General features: G+C 30.0%; 1 protein-coding gene across 1 annotated transcript in view; it reads right to left on the bottom strand.

Annotated features, from left to right (window-relative positions):
• LOC145331347 (uncharacterized) overlaps positions 1 to 23,982 on the bottom strand; it is a 51,441-nt gene that overhangs the window by 749 nt on the left and 26,710 nt on the right. The window contains exons 11-27 of the mRNA XM_080175964.1: positions 20,446 to 20,544; positions 18,640 to 18,738; positions 17,680 to 17,778; positions 11,092 to 11,190; positions 10,034 to 10,132; positions 7,638 to 7,739; positions 6,719 to 6,817; positions 6,268 to 6,366; positions 5,504 to 5,590; positions 4,384 to 4,473; positions 3,465 to 3,563; positions 3,053 to 3,151; positions 2,342 to 2,440; positions 1,916 to 2,011; positions 1,543 to 1,641; positions 1,094 to 1,192; positions 131 to 199 (exon numbers count right to left, since the gene is read on the bottom strand). Of these exons, the coding sequence (XP_080032090.1) occupies positions 131 to 199; positions 1,094 to 1,192; positions 1,543 to 1,641; positions 1,916 to 2,011; positions 2,342 to 2,440; positions 3,053 to 3,151; positions 3,465 to 3,563; positions 4,384 to 4,473; positions 5,504 to 5,590; positions 6,268 to 6,366; positions 6,719 to 6,817; positions 7,638 to 7,739; positions 10,034 to 10,132; positions 11,092 to 11,190; positions 17,680 to 17,778; positions 18,640 to 18,738; positions 20,446 to 20,544 (1,632 nt within the window). The remainder of the gene's footprint in view (positions 1 to 130; positions 200 to 1,093; positions 1,193 to 1,542; positions 1,642 to 1,915; positions 2,012 to 2,341; positions 2,441 to 3,052; positions 3,152 to 3,464; positions 3,564 to 4,383; positions 4,474 to 5,503; positions 5,591 to 6,267; positions 6,367 to 6,718; positions 6,818 to 7,637; positions 7,740 to 10,033; positions 10,133 to 11,091; positions 11,191 to 17,679; positions 17,779 to 18,639; positions 18,739 to 20,445; positions 20,545 to 23,982) is intronic.

Below are 23,982 nucleotides of genomic sequence, written 5' to 3'. Positions count from 1 at the left end.
ATAATGGATAATCATATCTTTTCTAGTAATATGGAAACAACCAGTAAATACCTAACTATTTGTTTCATTGATCCTAATAAACACAGGCATTCAGTTACTTATTAATACCATAATAAGTTGAATAACTTACCTTTTTGTTTTAGATATTCTACTACTTGAGTACGTCCTTTTTTAATAGCATAATCCAGGGCAGTCTTACCTTAAATTAACATTACTTCAATAGACTATTTCCCAAGAGAATGTGTAAAGAGAACTTTAAAGGCTAAAGATACTATTATTACTGGGCTAGCATTAGAAAAAGATTAATTATTTAAACTTTTGCCATTTAAGATTGAGCGCCAAAATTTTAACAAAAAAATTTTAATCTGGGACAGGCTACCTAGTAGACATAAATATAGATTTTTGTATTATTATATATTTAATCTAATAGTATTTAGGTATACTACTTATATAAAATAAGTTGGCCAAATAAGGTATACTACTTATATAAAATAAGTTGGCCAAATAAGCATAAGATATATAGAAAATGTTTTTAAAATGAATAGATAGTTATACCTACAAGTAGGGTTGTGCCGGATATCCGGTGTGGCCGGATATCCGGCCATTTTCAATATCCGGCCGGATACCGGATATTGAAACTATCCGGCTCTATACTTTTTTATACTTTACACCAAAAATCTCTGCTTTTTAAAATCTTAATTTGTCTATAATTTTCTTATTATTGAAGCTAGAAGAACATTTTTTCTGAATAAGTTGAACTTTATGTAAATTTATATAAGATTTCTGAAGAATTTTTTTTTACTACTTTAATATCTGGTAATTTGGCCGGTTATCCGGCCGGATATCCGGTAATTTGGCCGGATAACCGGATATTTGCCGGATATCCGGCGTTGGCCGGATATCCGGCATTTGAAATCAGCCGGATATCCGGTATTCGGCCAAAAAAGTATCCGGCCCAACCCTACCTACAAGTCATGATAGAAAAATAGTTTTTGCTACAGTGGATATGTTAAAACAACAATGTTATTTTATGCTTAAGAGATTTTATGACAAATTATGACCATATTTAATAAAAATATCTAAACTAACTTACCTTTATTATCCTTGGCATTGATGTTTGCTCCACTATCCACAAGATATCTGACCACATCAAGGTGGCCCTCCCATGATGCTTCTATCAGACTTGTATCCCCTAGATATATATAGATTAGGTTTAGTATACAGTGTTTATTCCTAATTACAAGAATAGATAGATATATATACTGATATATATATATCACTGAAATATACGTTTTGATATCATAAGATATCATAAATCATTTAGTATTAAGGTATAACTATATAAAATAAATTGACCTAACAAGCATAAGATATATAGAAGAAGTTTTCAAAAGATAGGTACTCCTAAGAAAGGATAGGTATGCCTACAAATTAGGATACAAAGTTAGTTGTAGTTGAAGAAGATAGATAATAACAACAAAAATATTTTAAGTTTAAAAGATTGAATTTCAAAATAACATTAAAATATCTAAACTAACTTACCATTATTATCCTTAGCATGAACATCTGCTCCTCTATCCACAAGAGCTCTGACAACATCAAGGTGGCCTTCCTGTGATGCATATATCAGACTTGTCCTTCCTAGATATATATAGATTAGGTTTAGTATACAGTGTTTATTCCTAATTACAAGAATGAATAGATAGATTTATAAACAGATTTTTGATTTTTAATAAGCATAAGATAAGAGAAGAAGTTTTTAAAAGATAGGTGTTCCTAAGTAAGGATAGTTTTACCTATAAATTAGGATAGAAAGTTAGTTTTAGTTAAAGCAGATAGAAAATAACAACAATAATATTCTAAGTTTAAAAGATTGAATAACAAATATTACACAAAAATATCTAAACTAACTTACCATCATTATCCTCATGGATATCTGCTCCTCTATCCACTAGAAATCTGACCACATCAAGGTAACCTTTTCTTGATGCCGCTATCAGACTTGTATCCCCTAGATGTATATAGATTAGATTTAGTATACAGTGTTTATTTTTAATTACAAAAATGTATTGTTAGATATATAAACAGCTTTTTGATATTTGATAATTACAAGAAGAGATAGATATATATATATATCACTGAAATATAGGTTTTGATAATGATATCATGAATCAATTAGTATTAAGGTATAACTAGGTGTTCCTAAGTATGGATAGTTATACCTACAAATTAGGATAGAAAGTTAGTTTTAGTTAAAGAAGATAGAAAATAACAACAATAATATTTTAAGTTTAAAAGATTGAATTACAAATATAACATAAAAATATCTAAACCAACTTACCCCTCTTATTCTTAGCATGAACATCTGCTCCACTATCCACAAGAGCTCTAACCACACCAAGGTGTTCATTATATGATGCCACTATCAGACTTGTCCACCCTAGATATATATAGATTAGCTTTAGTATTCAGTGTTTATTTTTAATTACAAGAATAGATTGTTAGATATAAACAGATTTTTAGATTTCTGATAAATATATCATAAATCATTTAGTATTAAGGTATAATTATATAAAATAGGTTGGCCTAATAAGCAAAAGATACAGAGAAGAAGTTGTTAAAATATAGATACTCCTAATTAAGGATAGTTATACCTACAAACTAGGATATAAAGAAAGTTTCAGTTAATGCAGATAGATAATAACAACAATTATTTTTAATTTTAAAATATATATATAGATTAGGTTTAGTATACAGTGTTTATTTTTAATTGCAGGAATATTTTAATAGATATATAAACAGATATATAGGTTTTGATAAAGATATCATAAATCATTTAGTATTAAGGTATAACTATATAAAATAGGTTGACCTAATGAGCATAAGATGCATAGAAGAAGTTTTTAAAAGATAGGTACTCCTATGTAAGGATAGTTATACCTAAAAATTGGGTTAGAAAGTTTTACCTAAAGCAGATAGAAAATAACAACAATAATATTTTAAGTTTAATAGATTGAATAACATATAAATAAAGATATCTAAACTAACTTACCAGAGTTACTCTTAGCCTGGATATCTGCTCCACTTTCCACAAGAAATCTGACCACATCAAGGTGGCCATCCCATGAGGCAATCATCAGACTTGTCTTCCCTAGATATATATAGATTAGGTTTAGTATACAGTGTTTATTTTCAATTACAAGAATAGATAGATAGATATATAAACAGATATTTAGGTTTTGATAATGATATCATAAATCATTTATGATCTTGTTGGCCTAATAAGCATAAGATACATAGAGAAAGTTTTAAAATATATATATTCCAATCTATAGATAGGTATACCTACAAATTAGGATAGAAAGTTACTTTTAGTTAAAGCAAATAGATAATAACAACAATAATATTTTAAGTTTAAAAGATTTAATAACAAATATAACATAAAGATATCTAAACTTACTTACCATACTTACTCTTAGCATGGATATCTGCTCCACTATCCAAAAGAAATCTGACAACATCAAGGTGGCCTTCCTGTGATGCATACATCAGACTTGTCCACCCTAGATATATATAGATTAGGTTTAGTATACAGTGGTTATTTTTAATTTTCAGAATAGATTTATAGATATATAGACAGAGATTTTTTGTAGTTTTATATAATTAATCTAATAGTATTTAAGTGTAACTATTTAAGATTATATGACAATAGATAGATAGATAGATAGATAGATAGATAGATATATAGATAGATAGATAGATAGATAGATAGATAGATAGATAGATAGATAGATAGATAGATAGATAGATAGATAGATAGATAGATAGATAGATAGATAGATAGATAGATAGATAGATAGATAGATAGATAGATAGATAGATAGATAGATAGATAGATAGATAGATAGATAGATAGATAGATAGATAGATAGATAGATAGATAGATAGATAGATAGATAGATAGATAGATAGATAGATAGATAGATAGATAGATAGATAGATAGATAGATAGATAGATAGATAGATAGATAGATAGATAGATAGATAGATAGATAGATAGATAGATAGATAGATAGATAGATAGATAGATAGATAGATAGATAGATAGATAGATAGATAGATAGTTAGATGATTCTTAGGACAACAAGTTAAAGTAATAAAGGCAAGCCAACTCTATAGTCATATTGTTAATTCCTATATATTTATGCAATGTTGCAACAACTTTATGAACAATTTCATTTAGACCTAGAAGTTAATGTTCTGCTTATTAAGTTCTGACACTCTACAAGATTTAATGTTCATTATGGATGTTGTCCTTCTTGTTTATATTTTAATGCAGATAATTATTGTAAGTTGTTGAATGATTATGAAAAGAATACAAACCATATTGATCTTTTGCTTCAATGTTGACTCCAATATCAAGTAATTCTTTTACTTCATTAATTCTTCCATTCTTAGCTGCTTCTAACAAGTCTTAATAAATATTAAAAAAATTTAGATTTCTGTATTTTGAAGTTTGAATCTAATTTGATCATGAAAAGTCCAAAAACTATTATAAATGTAAAGGATAAAACAATAGTATATATGCAAAGAACTTTTTATTGACACCTTAACCAGAGGTGGGTTTTTAAAATACTAGCCATCAACAGCCAGCGATGGTAGCAAAATCAAGTTGCTTACCTATTGAGTAAAATCTTCTTTTACTTGAATACAATATATTATAGCATGGGCAACAAAATGTTCTACTAATAGCACTAAAATTTTTATTTAAAATACTTTTTTAAAAACCAAAAATTAATTCTTTTTGCTTGAATTTTGATTCTTAGTAATAAAAATTCTCAAATTTGGTCTTCTCCCCTCCCCCTCTAATTTCTTAAATTTCTAAATCTTTTAATTTTCATTGTCAGCTAATAATAGTCAACTCATAAAACATAAGTAATTTAAGAAAACACACTTTTAGGTACAATTTTAAATCAAGATAACATTTAAGATATTGAAATGAAATAAAAGTTACTTGTTTTTTATCAAAGTGCACAGGATTACTGACATTATGTTAAACTTATTTTGTTCATATCTTTTTTTTAAGTAATATATTAGTGGCTAAATTAAATGAATATTTCCATTATGCTCACTTTGATTTTTGATTTAAACATAAATTTTTAGTTTTGTTTTTCCTACTTTTAGGCTTTAGATTTTACATAATAAATTTTGTTTAAAGTGTTTCCTTTATTTTCTTTCAAAAGCTGTTCTATCGAATATATAAAATTTTCATAATTATATAATACTTAACATATTATTCCTCTATGCATATATAAAATAGATTGGCCTAATGTTCATATCTAATTTAAAGATAAGCACAATTTGAGTAGTTTTTTTATAGGTACACATATTAAGATATTAGTATAACTACAAATTAAGTTAGATAGTTGTAGCTGGAGTAAATATATTCTATATATCATTTTAAAGCATGATCTAATTTCATAAAATATATAAATTGACTTACCATCATTATACTTGGCAGCATTTTTCTGAAGTTCTTTAGCCACATCTTGGTGCCCATTCTCTAATGCATACATCAGACTTGTCTTCCCTAGATATATATAAATAAGGTATAGTATACAGTTTTTATTTTTAATGACAAAAATATATTGATAGATGTATAGATTTTTGATAATGATATCATTAATCATTTACTACTTAAGTATACAAATATAAATATAACATAAGAGAAGTTTAGGTACTCCCAAGTAAGGATATGTATACCTACAATTAGGGGTGGAATGATACTTTTATAGCCTGCTGAATGTCAGAAAATGTTCTTTGATTTAATTAATTGACCGACACAAACACCATCATACATTTTATATAAAGACCACACACACAAAAATAGGGTTACAATTTCATTAGAGGGTGGGCTAGACAATTTTAAAGCTAGTCATTTTTTGTAACGTATACTGTATATATATATAGATAGATAGATAGCCAGTTTTTATTTTTAATTATAAGAATAAATTGATAAATAGATTTTTGATAATCATTTAGTATTAAGGTATACATATATAAAATAGGTTGGCTAACTAAGCATATATAAGCAAAAGATTTATAGAAGAAGATTTCAAAATATAGATACTCCAATAGATAAGTATACCTACAAATTAGGGTAGAAAGATAGTTTTAGCAAAATCAGATAGATAATAGCAACAATGATATTTTAAGTTTAAAAGATTGAATTACAAATATAAAATAATAATATCTAAACTAACTTACCATAGTAACTCTTAGCCTGGATATCTGCTCCACTATCCAATAGAGCTCTGACCACATCCAGGTGGCCCTCATATGATGCCCACATCAGACTTGTGTCCCCTAGATATACATATATAGATTAGGTTTAGATTATGTACAGTGTTTATTTTTAATTACAAAAATATATTGTTAGATATATTAACAGATATATATATGTAAGTTTTGACAATGATATCATAAATTATTTAGTATTAAGGTATACATATATAAAATAGGTTGACCTGCAAGCATAAGATAGAAGAAGTTTTCAAAATATAGATACTCTAATGTATTAATAAGTTTACATACAAATTAGGATAGAAAGATAGTTTTAGCTAAATTATATTTATAATAACAAAAATAATATTTCATGCTTAATATATTATATAACAAATTACAACCATCTTTAATAAAAATATATAAACTAACTTACCATCATTATTCTTAGCCTGAATATTTGCTCCACAATCCACAAGAAATCTGACCACATCAAGGTGGCCCCACCTTGATGCAGATATCAGACTTGTCCACCCTAAATATGTATATAGATAAAGTTTAGTTTACAGTTTTTTTTTCTTTTTTATTACAAGAAGAGATTGTTAGATATATAAACAGATATATAGGTTTTGATGAATCAAATTAGGTTGGAAAGTTAGTTTTAGCAAAAGTAGATACAAACTTACCAAAGTTAAGATAGATAGATGTGGTGTTATGACCATTACACCGCTCCCTGACTGATTTTTTGTCAGGCTTTTATTATAAACATTTATATGAATATCTATTCATATATTATATTATATATAGACCTAAATTTTTGTCTGTGAATCCTTGAGCAATAAAGAACTTCTTTGTTGAGTTAGGTCATGACTGTTTAACCGCTCCTAAACCGATTTTTACAAAAAAATTTCTGTCTTTTTCTATTGACATAAATCATAAATATCATGGCTTCTTTTACAACTGGAGACCTACAATTACTTATGAGTCACAAAAAAAATGTTTTCCTAGCTTTAATTTTGGCAGCTCTAGAGTTGCTTGATTAGTGGCTGGCTGCTTTAAAGTGGTTAAAAAGCGATTTGATGACCATTAATATAAGTAATTATTTTTGTTATGAAAAATAAAAGCTCCACCTGAAAGGGGTAGTTGCACAAAATGCCTTTGAACTTAATTTAGTGAACCGCATATTGTTTCCTGGTTAATTGGTAGTTTTTAAAATATCTAGACTTGAAAATGGTCTTTTTGTGATATATGCACTTCAGAAAAGTTGATTTTGCAGTAAAGTCCATTTTTAGGTAAAATAGATTCTAATAGAAAGGATAAGTGTATCATAAGATAATAATGAAAGAAAAACTTACATTTCTTATAGGTATAGGCTTGAATATCTGCACCTTTATTAACCAAATAGATCACAACATTAATGTGGCCTTTTGAAGATGCTCGTATTAAACTGGTCTCCCCTGAAATTATAGGAACTAAATTGATTTGTGTTTAAAGTGAATAGTTTTGGTACTCAGGGAGATGCTTATATAAAACTGGTCTCCCCTGAAATTACAGGAATTAAATTGATTTATGTTCAAACTGAAGAATTTACTCAGGGAATAAGGGAGAGGACAATGGATCCAATATTCAATTTTTAGGAGTCTAAAACTTTGGATACTGGCTAAAAGGGAATATGCAAGAATTTAGCAGGTTCTAACCCACTTTGGGTACCAAATATGAATGACATCATGAAAAATCATGCAAAATACATGACATACTTATATAAACTAGCACATTAACAAAAACTTAAACAATAATCAAACAGGAAGAAAATTTTGATTTTAAAATCTATTTTCATTTTGGCTGTGTACATGGTAGATACTAAAATTAAAATGATATTATCTATTATAAAATAAAATATAAATATATTTAAAAGGAAGGATCAATTTATCATCTATATCAAATTGTATTTTAATTTTGAACAAAACACACAATAAAAAAGGATATTATCATTTTAAATGACCTCTGAGATTCAACCCTTTGTAGACAGTTAGGTACTTTTTTGTTAATAATACAATTTTAAATAGATCTCTTTTTTCCTAACGAGGGTTTTTAATGCAACAATCTCATAATCAATGATTAAATGGCACTGAATCTAAATTTTGTTATGAAATTTGGCTAAGTAATCCTTGATAGGTCTATTTTCCCTAAATTGAATAAAAAGTTGGAAAAGTAATGGCTAACGGTTGGCAGCTCAGCAGTTTAGTCATTTTTTGGCTATTTTCAGGGCAAATCTGTCACGCAACCTATCTCCACATAATACTCTTTGCCACTCCAAAACGTCTTTAAACATTTCTAGCTGGTAGTTGCTGGTACTAAAATTTTTAAAATGAAATGAAAAGTGCCAATTAATCCTTGATTACGAGATGGTTTTCAAACATGAATTTGCAGTTTTATGTAATAAAATGAATCATTAACAGTTATTAATTAGTCTCAACTATATATGACAAGTTAAATATCCCTAGAAACACTAAAATAAACAAAATGTTCAGATTTTCCTTGTTTTTCCATTTTTCCCTCCAAAAGTTGATGCAAAACCAAGGCATAAATCCTTGATATTATTGTTAATAGGACGTTTTTGGTTGATCAATATAGTGAAAGGTGCTCAGAAAATGTTAAGATGTGATAATCAGTAGAAAAATTTTCACATACACACTCCCTTTAATTAACCTGCTTCCTATTTTTCAAATGCAGTATCAAAACACCATCAATGGCAAAAATGGCAGTCAGAAAATCCAATTTTTTTGTAATTGCCATAGATTAATACGAAAATATATACATAACAATTCTTTCTACAACAATTCTTATAAGATTTTATAGCCTCAGTTACCAAATATTATTGGTATAAGATAAACCTGCTTCATAAGGTAAAAAAATACAGTAACCTTATTATTAATTAGTAACTTAATGCCATAAAAGGAAGAGAGATTGTGATTCAAATGTAACAGGATTTAACAAAATATTGGATGTCTCCTGTGTTCAACAGAATTGATGGAACCAAAATCAGCATATTTGTGAAATAAAAAAAAATAACTCTGCAATCCCTGAATCAAATAGTAACAGTTTGATGTAATTTAGTGCTGTGATTGTGTGATGAACTGAAATTTAGTTGCCGAATGTGTACACAGTTTCCTCATCCTAGCTCAATATTTACTACTAGCTAAAAAAGATTCAAACTTTAAAAAAAAAATCAAATTTGAAAAATTCAAATTTATAATTTATAATATATGAATCGTTTATACATTCAAATTTTGATTTTTTTGGGAGAAGTTTGAAGATTTTTAGCTAGTAGTAAATATTGAGATAGGATGAGGAAACACCCAGGAAACTGCGTACACATTCGGCAACTAAATTTCAGTTCATCGATTGTGTAATGTTAGAGTTTTAGAGAGTAGGGTTGCTTAAATCAAAGGTTGATTTCTGTAAAACTTTCTGTAACAGATGACGCATTTTGACCATTGATATGACCCTTCCACATAAAATAACTTATTTTGATTATGAGTATAAAATTATGATATAAAAGTTTTTCTACCATAAATGAAAGATATTGTCATCAAAGAGAATAAATGAGACAAATTTAATTCTACTTTTAATCTAAATACATTTCATTACATTTTTGGCTTGCAAACTTAGGCTTTTGGAATAGGTGGTATTAAAAATATTGTTAGCAAGAATAAGGTTACTGTAGGAAAAAGAATAAAACAAAACTTACAGTCATTGTCATAAGCGTTTACATTTGCCCCATTTTCAACCAAATATTCAACAACAATAAGTTGTCCTGCTTCAGATGCCTTCATTAGACTGGTTTCCCCTAAGAAATAAAACTTAATTTTATAAACAATTATAATAACATGTGCAAAATTTTAAATATCTATCATTACTGGCAAGAAAGTAGACTGACCCAAGTCTGTAAGTTGTTACAGACTCAAAAACAGATTTTTAACCCTTAATGGTCGAGGGGAGGTGGTATTTTACAACTGACCACTGGCTGCCAAAAATAGCTGCAGCACCGAAATTAATGTTTCAAGATATATAATCTAAAATTTACATAACCATTTTCTTCTAGCTTCAAAAATAAGAAAATTACAGTTGTTAAAGAAAAGGGGGAAGGAAGCGAAATTTGACTTTAACCAACTTAAGGTTGGAAATTAGTCCTCTAGATCTAATAGAAACTGGGATAATAAGAGGGGGGGGCAAGGGAACCAACTATTAAGGGTTAAAGGAAGCCTGCAAGTAATACCATGCTTTAACTGCTGAAAGACTGCCACAAGTAGACCCAATACCCCAAATTTGAATCCTTCAGCTTCAATAACAGAAAAGTTCTAGGCATTTCAAATGACATTTTATGTAAATACAATGAAACTTTTGAAAGATTTCCATTGCTCATAATAGAAAAAACAATATTGAATTATGTTGCCAAAATTTTCTCAATTCATATTTAAGATTAACAGCTAAAATTATTAGGGATTGAATATGCTCATATTTTACACTTTTATTAAGAGTTGTCTGCTAATTGCAGTTATAGATTGATTCCTAGATTTTTAAGATTTGCAAATTTTAGGGTTGCTAGATTTTAAAGGTGTTGTGATTTCCTTATTTCATCAAATTTAATATTTGTTTCATGACACTTCTCTATAATAATTTTTATCCTGATATCCATTCATAATTTTTGAGTTTCACTACTTAAGGAGGTTGTCATCCTTGTTTTGTATAGAATTTCATGAAAATAAGTGGAAAAAATACAATTTAATGTTGTTATACTAAACTTACATTTAATGTTATAATCATCAATTCTAGCACCATTTTTAACTAAATATTTAACAGTCTGAAGATGGCCAACTTCAGATGCCTTCATTAGACTGGTTTCATCTAAAAAATTAAACTTAATTTAACAAATAATTAGCAACTTAATCTTAACCCTTAACATTGGGACTGCACCTTAATTGTTGGGGGGAGGGGCGTTGATTCCCATCCCTCCCACGCTTACAATTTTCCCTTCTATTAGAGCTAGAGGTCTAAAAATTTTTGTGAGTAAAAGTCATTTTTTACTTTCTTCACACTTTTATTTAACAACCTTCATTTTTAAGTCCTTAAGGGGGGCTGAACGTTTTGCTAGGTGAAATTTGATGTGAAATTATATGTTATTCAAGATAAAAGTTTGCTTTTGGGTAGTAGCTCATGTATATCTAATCATTTTTTGAATGGGTCTCTAGGTTCAGGTTCTGCAAGCTGGGTGGTGGTTTCTGGACAGGTAAAAACTTTTATTTTAAAAAGTTAGAGATAAACATATAGAAAAAATATGGGCGTTATCCTGTTACAAAAATTTTTATCAATTTGAAAATTTGAGTAGCCCCCCCCCCCCCCCAACAGTCTGGATAGAACGCTGCTGGAGGAAAAGATTTGGACAAGGGAAAAAGGCAAGCTTAAATTTAATTCAATAACGCATCCGTGCTGTGGGGAAGCCGAGCGAAGCAACAAGTCAATTTAAGTTTTTGCCTTGCCTTGTCCCTTAACTTTTCCTCCTTTGCCTCAATCAAATCGCATTTAGATAGAGCATATTCATCTAGGCATAGGTAGGGGGGTTTGCATGTAAAGGGGGAGGCAGAAAATTGAAACAGTATAAATATTTAGGTTGATAGCATATTTTTCATTAGTATTTTGTCAGTGTGCAAAATGGCGACATGTAGCGGAAGTAATGGCATTCAGGGTGGTCAACATGGAGACAAGGGTGTTGTAGGAGGGGCTAAGGGCAAGGGAGATATTAGAGGACAGAAAAGAAGATACAAAGAAAGAAAGAGGCTTGCCAAGGAAATGAAGATGGCAGCTATGAGTGGGAGCCAGTACCCACGATGCGCCTTTTTTATAATTTAATGATATTGTTTTAACAATTACTAATGGCTCTGTTTAGAGCCCCAAAAACTATCAATGAGATTATTATTCTAAAATATTATTCTAAAATAAGGGGGGGGGGGGGAAATGTTTAAATTTTCGCGCGCTATTGATGAGAGGGGTAATCTAATTTTCAAAATTTCCAAAAAATATTTTAGGTTAGGTTAGCTTATAGTCTAGAGAGCCAAGCGCTGCGGCCACAGATGTTCGTTGTCGAGGGTACTCTAATTTTATAAATTTCAAAAAACTATTTTAGGTTAGGTTAGGTTATAGGCTAGGGAGCCGAGCGCTGCGGCCACAGATGTTGGTTGTCAAGGGTTCTCTATTTTTATAAATTTCAAAAAACTATTTTAGGTTAGGTTATAGGCTAGGGAGCCAAGCGCTGCGGCCACAGATGTTCGTTGTCGAGGGTTCTCTATTTTTATAAATTTCAAAAAACTATTTTAGGTTAGGTTAGGTTATAGGCTAGAGAGCCGAGCGCTGCGGCCACAGATGTTAGTTGTCAAGGGTACTCTAATTTTATAAATTTCAAAAAACTATGTTAGGTTAGGTTAGGTTATAGGCTAGGGAGCCAAATATTTATGTTATTCTAAACCCATTAAATTACTAACAATATTTGTTAAAAAGTATCATTAAATTTGACAATTTTTAACGTAAAAATAAATTACTTACAATATTTGTAATATGATGCATTTCATTATGGCTGAGAACCAATTCTAATCTAGCGGATATAGCCATATAGGTTTATAAAACTTTGGGTACCAAATGTAATTTACAGTCCTGCAATGTTTACTAAAGGTTATGAAACTTTAGGTACCATGTGTAATTTACAGTCCAATGTTTACTAATGGTCATAAAAGTTAAGGTACAATTAGTCCTGAATTAATATGATTTGCCTTATTTATTACAGGTTTATTAATTGAAAGAAAATTGCCTGTAATATGATGCATTTCAGTATGGCTAAGAACTGATTCTAATCTAGCGGATATTTACAAAGCCATACTGAAAAAAATAAAAGATCCCTCATCCATGGTAATATTTACAAGGTAGAACATGTTGTATAGTTAGGTTGCTAATATGGACCTCATTTATTGGTAAGGGGCTGGGGGCAGACCAACGTGGCAGGATTTATGCTAGTTTTCATTTACTAGGTTTAAATTTCGGATCAATTATTTTTTTCCTGTAACAAAATTAGCATTAACTTTTTTGCAAAAAAACCCACTAAAAATAAAGATAAGAGTCTCAATTTTTTTGTGTAGATTCCTTAGAAAAATGAAAATTGCCGTTCTTTTATTCCGATTTTTACATTTAAACCCATATAATTATGTAATCTTTGTCCATAGGTTTTAAGTTTAAATTTCGGATCAAGTATTATTTTCCTTTTTAACGTTAACCTTTCGTGCAAAAAAAAACCCACTTAAAATAGAGATAGGAGTCTGATTTTTTTTGTGTAGATTCCTTGGACAAATAAGAATCGCCGTTCTTTCATGCTTCATACCCGCGACCGTGGCTCAACACGTAGCGCATCCGCTCGTCGTTGGGAAGGTGTTAGGTTCGAATCTCGGTCCAACACCGCGTCATAACTAAAGACGTTAAAAATGGTTCCCACTGCTACTATGTCAGATGCGCGACGTAAATAGTTAGAGTGGGGGGAATGCCTTGGCCCAAAACAGGCGCAACTCGTTACCATGCACAGTTAGGACTTCTCAGACAAAGGTCGTGCATCACAGAGAGTTGGTTGTCTGTAATGTACTGTACCACGGGTATGAGGTGAAGGACCAAGAGTCTGGCCTTGAGTTGACAAGTTGACTGTTCAGTCCAGGTGCAACTCACCCATACGACATTAGCATTAGCATTCATGCTTCATGATCGATTTTTACGTTTAAATCCCTTTAATTATGCAAACTTTTTCCGAAGGTACTAAGTTTAAAAAGATTACATAAGATCTCAAACTTGATAATGTTTTTGTCCTAAACAGGATGGCATCATGGTTGGGCTTGCCAGCGCTCTTCTTGGTAAACTTGACGGCGGAAGTGTTGGTAAACAATTGAGATATTCATTTAAATTTAATACTGTTTGCATCCTGGCGCTAATTTCGGTAAACATTTCGGCGCAAATGTTATAAAAGTTTTTAAATGTGAAAATTTAATATTTAAATTACTCTCTGGCTTTGTACTCTTATTAAACCAAATATGCAATTTTTTGAAGTTATTAACATATCTGCAGAAAAAAAAAATCGGCCTCCAGGTTTAGGTGCCTCAGGCCTCCAGGTACAATCTGGACAGGTAAAAATTGTAATTCTTATTTGAAGAGTTAGAAGTAAACTTTTAAACCAAATGTGCATCTTTTTGGATGTTATTATCATATTTGCATAAAATTAATATCAGCTGCTGGTTTCAGGTATTGCAGGCCTCCAGGTACACTCTAGACAGGCAAAATTCAAAGAGTTAGAGGTAAACTTATAAAACAAAATAAGCATGTTTGTTGGATAATATTAGCATATTTAATTAAAAGAATAAATTTGGCCACCAGATGCTGCAAACTTCCAGATGGCTTCTAGAGGTCAATTCCAGGCATTTTCACGATTTAACCCTTTTTTCTATTGTAAGTTTTTTTTAGACATGGAAGGTATAATATTCATTGATACTTTTTGATATTGACACCTTACCTAAATTGGTACACCGACAAACGTCCTACCGCGACAAACGTCCTACTACGACAAACGTCCTACGCGACAAACGTCCTAAGCGACAAACGTCCTACTGCGACATCTCTTAAGTAAAACGTCCTAAAAATTTAAAGGTCGAATTTTGTAATGCAAGGATGTATCGGGTTCGAAACCATACCATTTGATGGCCAACACAGACTTTGGGAAAACTGTCGGACATATTTTTAAAATTTAGCCTATGGTTAAAGTTATTCAAAAAATAAATTTCAGTCAAAGATTATTTTCCTGTGTTTTATCGCCATTTTGAATTTTATATTGATAAGTATTCTTACAATTAGAGGATTTTGTCCTTAAATTTAGAAGATTTTTTTTATTTCGTAATTTTTGAAAATTTTTAGGACGTTTTACTAAAGAGATGTCGCAGTAGGACGTTTGTCGCGGTAGGACGTTTGTCGCTTAGGACGTTTGTCGCGTAGGACGTTTGTCGCATTAGGACGTTTGTCGCGGTAGGACGTTTGTCGGTGTACCCCTAAATTCAGTTGACTGCTTTTTTTGCAGAAGCTATATTACCAGTTGCCAGCCACCAAAGCCAGCAGTTGGCAGGAAAATGGCGGAGGATTCTAATGAAATTCATGAATGTCATGTAGAAATTTTAGAATAGCTTCCAATTAGAATTTAAGTTATTAAGTCAAAAAATGGAATCACAGGAGACTTTAAAGATTTCCGGAGACCTGAAGGATCAGGACCTGCAGAATCTTACCTGGAATCATAAATTGAATCAAACACCCATATTTCAACTAAGGATTACTACTACAGAATATTTTAGTATTTTGGAGAAAAAATAAATGCTTTATTTAAGTCAAACAATTATTTTGCTTTTTACTAGAATGACACTGCCTGTTAAAAATCTCCATTGATACATTCTTGAAAATAATTTTTTTTCATTATCTGATACAAAATTGTACAGAGAACTTATAAATAATAATGTATATAATTATTATAGATTATAGATATTATAGATAAATTATCATACATAAATTTCAACATTTGGGAACTTTTTAAAACATATTCACAAATTTATACTTTGTTATTAAAGAAAAAAATACATTTAAAAACAGCAAAGAAAGTAGTAAATAGATAAATAGATAGTAGATAGATATAGAGAGTACATTTTCTAGCTGGTTATCCAACTTGAAACAGAAGGGGGAGGGGGAGGGAGTGTTTAAAATGTAAATTAAGGGAAGAAGTATAACATATAAAATAACAAAAAGCATGTTGATACGCTATTTACATGTTAAAATCTAAATTCTAAAAACAGCTAAAGTACTTGTTTTATAATTCCATATAAAAGCAAAAAACTGTATGAGAATTGTTTGAATTCCCAAGAAAAATTAAGAAGCAAAACTTTTAAAATGACAAGAAAAATATATTATAACCTATCACAACTGTGTCTACTAATAAGTGATCCAACAGGGTTTAAATTAAGATAAATTGAAGAAATAGAATGTATTTTCAATCTTTATTATGCTAAGAAGTCACCTGTTGATCTGAAGTAATATTTACCCCCTTTAAGTTGGGGGGTTAAGGGAGGGGAAGTAGCAAAATAAAGAAATTTATGTATATGTCTTTTTTAATACATTTTAAATGATTCATATTGCAGCGTCACTTTAATAAGACATTGCCCCTATGTCTGACAGTAAGGTTAGGTTAGATTGTAGTAATGTGTGTGTGTAAAGTGAGGGGAGGTGTGGAGGTCAATACTGTTTCTGAGCAACCATAAATGGAGCAAACATTGGAATCAAAGTTTTGTATGCTATTTTGGGGGTGAAATGCAGTTGACTAAAAATTAAATTTTTTTAGAAAAAAAATATCTTTGGAAAATTCATTCCTTAAATTAGTCCCTCCTAGTCTCTCAATATGCAATTCTTTAAGTGCGTCAATATTGCGTCTAAAGATAGCCTTAGTTTAAGCATTAATTTTGCCAACAAATGTTAAAAAAGATCAATTTCTTTTGGAAAAATTATTAAAGTATACGTGAGAATAGATAAGCAGTTAAAAAAATTACAGAATTACATTAAACTGTTTTTAACTTATTTTTGAAAGGTATATCAAAGATATACTCTGACACCTGTAAAATCATGAGCCAAAAATGAGAACAATTGCCCACATCAATTTTTATTAAGATTTTAAAGTTTACTTTTTACTATGGTTTAAATAAAGTTTCATTAATTTTGGTAAAAATTATTGCACACTGAATTGAACTTTTTTGTTAATTTTTAACATGAAATTAATTTTTAAAAAAATTTTTAATCTATATGTATGCTATGGAACAATTAGTTGATAGAATGTTACCCATTAACTTATTCAATTCTACTTGATTTATTTATTAAAGCTGGGGGGCTAAAGCGATGTTTATTTCTATATACAAATTTTGGGGTGAAGTAGAACCCCCCTTAAAATGTTTGTATGTTCAGATTTAAGAATCTTAAAAAAACTTTTTTTTTAATTGGGAGAGGGGGGGGGGGTTTGCGAAGTAATTACCATGTTAACGGGATTTTACTTAAAGACACTAACATATTGGTTCTTTGAAAAGTTTTTATTATATTTTATGCTAGGTGGAATCAACTACCTGAATTCTTATTCTATTCTTTTTTTCTTTGCATTCATATAATAGCTATTTCAACATTAATAAATAAGGGCTGTAAACCCTAAAAGATACTTTTTTGTGGGTCTTACTGTATGTTTAAAGATTAAATAAGAAAACCAAGAAATATTATAGAAAAATATCTAAAGTAACTTACCATCTTTATCCTTAGCATGAATATCTGCACCTTTCTTCAGAAGTTCTCTGACAACATCAAGGCTGCCATTCTTTGATGCATGAATCAGACTTGTAAACCCTAGATATGTATAGATTAGGTTTAGTATACAGGTTTTTTTTTAGTAACATAGCTACTCTATAATTTGTAATGTCCATCTGTCTGTCTGTCCATAAGAAACGTTTTTTGAGGAAACGTGATTTTCTTGGTTCCTTTTTAAGATAGATGTCTGTAATTTTTAGGAATTAAATAAGTTCACATTTTTTTATATTTTCATTAAGTTTCATTAAGTTTTAATTGCTTGGGGAGGTAGATCAATTCCTACATTTTTGAGTTTTCATGAATTTCTGGACTCCTATTCAAGATATTTGGCCAAAATTGTCAGGGATTGAATAAGTTCAAATTCTGCATACTTCTTCATTGAGATTTCATTTGCTAATTGGTTGGGGTGCTAGTTCGATTCCTAGACCTTTAAGTTTTCATGATTTTCTAGACTCTTCAAGATAAAAGGCTAAAATAAATTCAGGGGTTGATTTCAAAGTTTACATTTTACATATTCCTACAAAGTTTATTAATATTTAATTATTCATAGGGGTGTTAGATCTATTCCTAGATTTTCACATCATGAATTTAAAAGGTTTTGTAATTTATTTTAGTTTAATGTTTATTTTTTCAGGACGTCCATCCATAATTTTGGAGCTTTGCTACTTATAGATGATGTCATCCTTGTTTAATCACAAGAATAATCACATATAAGCCTAAGATACATAAAAGAATTTTTTCAAATATAGATAATCTTAATTAAAGATAGTTACACCTACAAATTAGCGTAGACATATTTTTTCAGCTAAAGTAGATTATAAGAACAATATTTTATGTTTAACAAATTATATGACAAATTAAATGACCATATAATATATAAAAATATATGAACAAAGTTACCATTGTTATCCTTGGCTTTAATATCTGCTCCACTATCCACAAGAGCTTTGCCCACATCAAGGTGGCCCTGCTGAGATGCATACATCAGACTTGTAACCCCTAGATATATATAGATTAGGTTCAGTTTATGTACAGTGTTTTAATTTAATTATATACAAGAATATATTGATACATACATATATAGATGAAGGTAGTTAGATATTTAAAAAGAAATCAGTTAAAATCTACCTATTAAAGAATTGTTAAAAAGGGTAGAATTTAAATAGAAAATTTAGCTAAAGTAGATAGATCATAACAATGATATTATATCCTATTATATAAAGTACTAAGTTTTTGTTTGTTTGTACCAAAGGATCTCGCTAAACACTGAACTCATATGGCTCTCCTTTAGAGGGAAACTTCTTATATGCCCTGAGAGGGTTTTAGGCTATTTTATTTTTATGAATAAGTCTGAGTATGTTTTTAAGCAATTTTCTTCCCTTCTATATCCCTTTGTATTTGAGCTAGGGTTGGGCCGGATATTTCTTTGGCCGGATACCGGATACCGGATATCCAACTGATTTTAAATGCCAAATATCCGGTATCCGGCCAGATATCCGGCCAAATTACTACATATTAAAGTATCAGAAAAGGATATACCCTTTGGTGGCAACGCACCTTACGGGGCGATTCGTTGTATTTTTAAAATTGCTTTTAATAGGTTATTTTAGGTTAGGTTAGGTGATTGTCCTGCAGGGTTAGGCAATTGGCCCCGCAAGGTTAGAGTCCCCCGCAAGGGGCTAGAAATAGGAGTAAAGAAAATATGCATAATCGCTCCTTGAAAAAATATAACAAAATAGAAAAAAATGACAAAAAAAAAATAAAATTAAAAATAAAAAAAAAATTTTTAAAAAGTAAAAAAAAGTAGGTAAAAAAAACAGTAAAAAAAATTAAAAATAAAAAAAATGGGGGGGGGGAATTTTTTTATTTTTGGGGGGGTTGGGGGTGTCCCACCCCCCTAGAAAATAGCCTAAAACCACCACAGGACCAGTAGGTATAAAAAGCTTCACTCTAAAGCAGAACCATATTGGTTCAGCGGTTAGCGAGATCCTTCGCTACAGACAAAAAAGCTTTATATAATTTATATGATAAGATAAAACTAAGGTTAAAACTTAAAAATTAAGTAACTATTAAAGGATATTTCTTCTTTGCAAATAAATCTAATTAACTACCCTCAATCTGTAAATTTGGTAAGGTCATTCAGGTAAAAAGTAAAAAAAATTTTTACTTAAACAAAGCATTTCATGTTATCTAATACTAAAATATTCTATAGTCGTACATCCTCATATGTAATATAGGTGTTCAAGTCGATTTCAGGTTCCAGGTAAAATCCTGCAAGTCCTGGACCTCCAGGTCTCCAGAAATCTTTAAACGGTTCCTGTGACCGCAAATTTTTACTTGAAGATTTCAAATTTTAAACTTAGGCTTTTTTATATATCTTCATGACATATTACAATCCATTGATGTTTACCTGCCAACTGTCAGTTTGCGGCTGGCAGCTGGTAGAGATGTTAATATTATTGATAAAGAACACTATCAAGTTTTCAAATCAAAGACAATTTTCAAAAACCATCAGTTTATAAAACTAAATAGCATTCTTTTAAAACCAGTTTTGTATGAGAGTACACATTTTGTACTACACAAAGAGAGGAGAGGTGATTAGACCACCTTCCGTCTTGGCATCTTGTGTACAAAAGTCTAATATTATATCATCAGATTAAATTTGAAATCAAGAAACATAATTTAAAAATATATAAACTAACCTACCATTATTATCCTTAGCATAAATATATGCACCATTCTTCAGAAGTTCTCTGACAACAACAAGGTGTCCATTCTTTGATGCATGAATCAGACTTGTAAGCCCTAGATACATAAAGATTAATTAGTATACAAGATGTTTATTTTAATTACAAGAATAGTTTGGTGAATAGATAGAGTTTTGAAATGATATCAACAATTCACAAGAATAATACAATATTAATTTCCAAAAATACCTAATATAGCATCTGAATGCATAAAAACAAATACAATATTGAAAAATAGTGGTTTTGCCACTTGCATCAATAAGGGAAAGGTAGAAAAATAGCCTAAAATTAATATAAGACTTAAACCCTTAAACCATCCCAGGATCTATATGAAGCTTCTCTAAAGTGGTGAATCCAATAGATTTGTTAGAAATCTTAAGCTACAGAGAAAAAAATGACTACTTTATATTATAGGATAGATTAAAATTAATAACAAGATTTATTATATATTACTTATCATTTAAAGTGACTATGAATATTTGCAAATAAAGTCTTATATATAGTTAGTTAACTGACAATTGAAGATAAATCTTTAAAAATATTCCCTTAAAAATTTCCAATTATTTAATTAGATGAAAAAATATATTTCAAATTTTCTGAATATAACAATACAGCGATCAACATTTGTTTGAAAACTGAATAGTAAATGAATTAAATACAAACAATTACAGTGATTTATAGAGAATTGTATTCAAATAGATAAAGAATTTAAAGTTTATTTTAAAAATGCCATTTAAAGTAACTGGCAATATAATCATTTTAATGATAAAAAATGCAAAAAATAAAAAAGTCACAGATCAAAATTTAAAATCTAATTTACTGACTTTGCATTTTCATTATCTCTCTCTCTCTCTCTCACTCTCTCTCTCTCTCTCTTTCTCTCTCCCTCTCTCTCTCTCTAACTCTTTCTCTCTCTCTCTCTCTCTCCATTTATCTACCTTTAACTTTCTACCTTTGTATGTTAAGCTGGCAGGGAGGAAGGGGACATTAGCCCCATATGACGTTTTCTTATTCTACAACTATTTAGAAATAAAACCTACAAAAGGTGTATTTTTGTGTGTATCATCATACATCATATTGTTGGTTTATCATCATTGTTGAAATACATCAATTATTGGGCTTTATACCTTTAGATACCTGGTTTTATTACATTGTATTGGTGTGTGTGTCACCCTAGGTAGGTCTGTTGTGTAACTGTGTGTGTTTGTATTTTGTAAGTAGGTGTGTGTGTGGACATGTGTGTATAGGAGATTGTATGTTAGCCTATGTTAGTTGTATGTGTATGTATTGATTTAAAACCTAAAAATAGCTAAAAAGAAGATTTACATTTATCAAGATAATTTTTAGCACATTACATTTGTTTGCAGTTTCAAAGATTTACTAAAAAACCTCATCATTTAGTTTGTAAAAAATATTTTATTAAGGCACAACTTTTTTTCTTTTGCTGAAGATTTCCTTGGTCCTTTTAAGAATTTCGCCAAAATTAGAGGCTAGGGGCGAAGCTGCTAGTATTATTGATAGAGGACACTTATATGACTAATAGTAGATGTTTGTGTGGCACTGAGTAGCTTCCCTAAAATTAGGAATATGCATATCTGAGATGTTTGCATTGCCTTTTTTTATGTTGGTATTAAGTTAAGGAGATATAAAAAACAATAATGTCAAAATAGATGTAGGCAAAATTAAATGAAAGGTAAAAAGAAGAACTAAAGAAGGGAAACAACATATTTGAAGGCTGATTTTTCTTCAACTTTAAAACCATTTCTGTAATTAATAATGTAAGGTTTTCAGTAAATCCAGTCAAATCAATATATTTTAAGTACATTCAATATATTCTTCAATATTACATATAGATTTAAAAAGTTCATCATTAACCCTTACAGATCGGGCCCCAATTCCAACCTTAATAGATCAGGGAGGGGGGGGGCTCCCAGAGCCCCCCCCTCTATCTCTGCTCCTGTTAGAGATAAAGATGTAAAATTTTTTTCTGGTGGTTCATGTGTATTTTTAGAGAAAATTACTTTTTCTAGTCATAGCTTCCAGACCGCTCCATAGCCTTTTTTTAGCGGCCAGCCGCTAAATTTTAAAACAGCTGTAGGGCAGCCAATTGTGTAGCTAGGATAACCAAATTTTAGGACAAACTTTTATTTTTTATAACAAAAAAATTACTTTTTCTGATCATCGCCGAAAGATGGCAAATAATGGAAACCGCCATTTTTGGCGGTTACGGCAGTAAAACGGTGAATGGCGGCGCCAATTAACATTTTTATCGGTTTATTGTTGCTCAAGGATTTACCAAAAAAATTTAAGGTCTCTAGCTGTAATAGAAGCCATGATATTTATGATATATGTCTAGAGTAAAAGCCGGACAAAAACCAGTCATAAAGTCGGTCAAGGAGCGGTCAAACGGTCATAACACCACTTTTCTCAGAAGGTCATTGATATCTAAGTATTTACCAAAAAAATTTTAGGTTTCTACCTTATACACAAAAGTCATAATGTAGAAATTAAGATTTATTTCGAAAATTTTCTAATTTTGGTGCTACCCAACTGACTTTGACTGACACCATGACCGACACAGACCAGATATCCTAATAAAATCAACTCTTGCCGACGTGTAATTACTAAACTTAAAAAGTCATGAAGTCTCAGCTCTCCATCTTGCCTACAAAAAAAATGAGATTGAAAAAAACTAGAGGGGGGGGGCTCCAAGAACCCCCCCCCCCCCCAATCTGTAAGGGTTAATATTTAATGGAATTTTTTTATGAATATTCTCATTTAATCTTTTTCATGACAACAATTATTCCTGTGTCTTTGAAATGAAAATAATGGAAACCTTTCATTTCTTTAAAATTTGGCTATTGGAATATAAAACTCATTAGAATTTTTTAGTTGCTATTGATTTCTTAGATTATTTCTAATCCATACATCATTAAAAGAATTTGGTAACCTCCAGTGATTAAAATCATAAAAAATAGTAGTTTTGTATAATTAGAGAGCTCTTTAATAGGCAAAACATTTATTTTCCTAAACAAAGGTGGAGTATGACTGTTATAAGCGGATTTGTGGATAATTCTAATAGCTTTTTTTGTAGAACTGCTAAAGGCTTAATAGAAGATTCTAAACCAGAGCTCCATGCTGGCAAGCTATACAATAAATGGTTACTAAGGATTTTTTTTACATAATATATGCTTAGCTCTATTGATTAATAACAAACTTCTAGATATTTTTTTCCTATTATATTCTATATGGTATTTAAAGTTAAGTTAAGAATCTAAAAACACACCCAAAAATTTAATTGCAGGAATTTCACTCTGTTGGTTGATGTAACCCAAATATCTAATTTTATCTGTATCATTCTTATTTTCATTATTAAAATCTAATTTAATTTTAATTTCTTCTCAATTTATGGAATCATCCATTTAAAATTTCCTTCTTTTGGCATCTCACATACTAAAGTCTAATATTATATGTTTAAAGATTAAATAAAAAATGG

The sequence above is a fragment of the Acartia tonsa genome, chromosome 11, assembly GCF_053477335.1.
Source record: "Acartia tonsa isolate MP-2025a chromosome 11, ASM5347733v1, whole genome shotgun sequence".
NCBI classification, from domain to species: domain Eukaryota; kingdom Metazoa; phylum Arthropoda; class Copepoda; order Calanoida; family Acartiidae; genus Acartia; species Acartia tonsa.
This window is presented reverse-complemented; position numbering and strand designations above follow the sequence as displayed.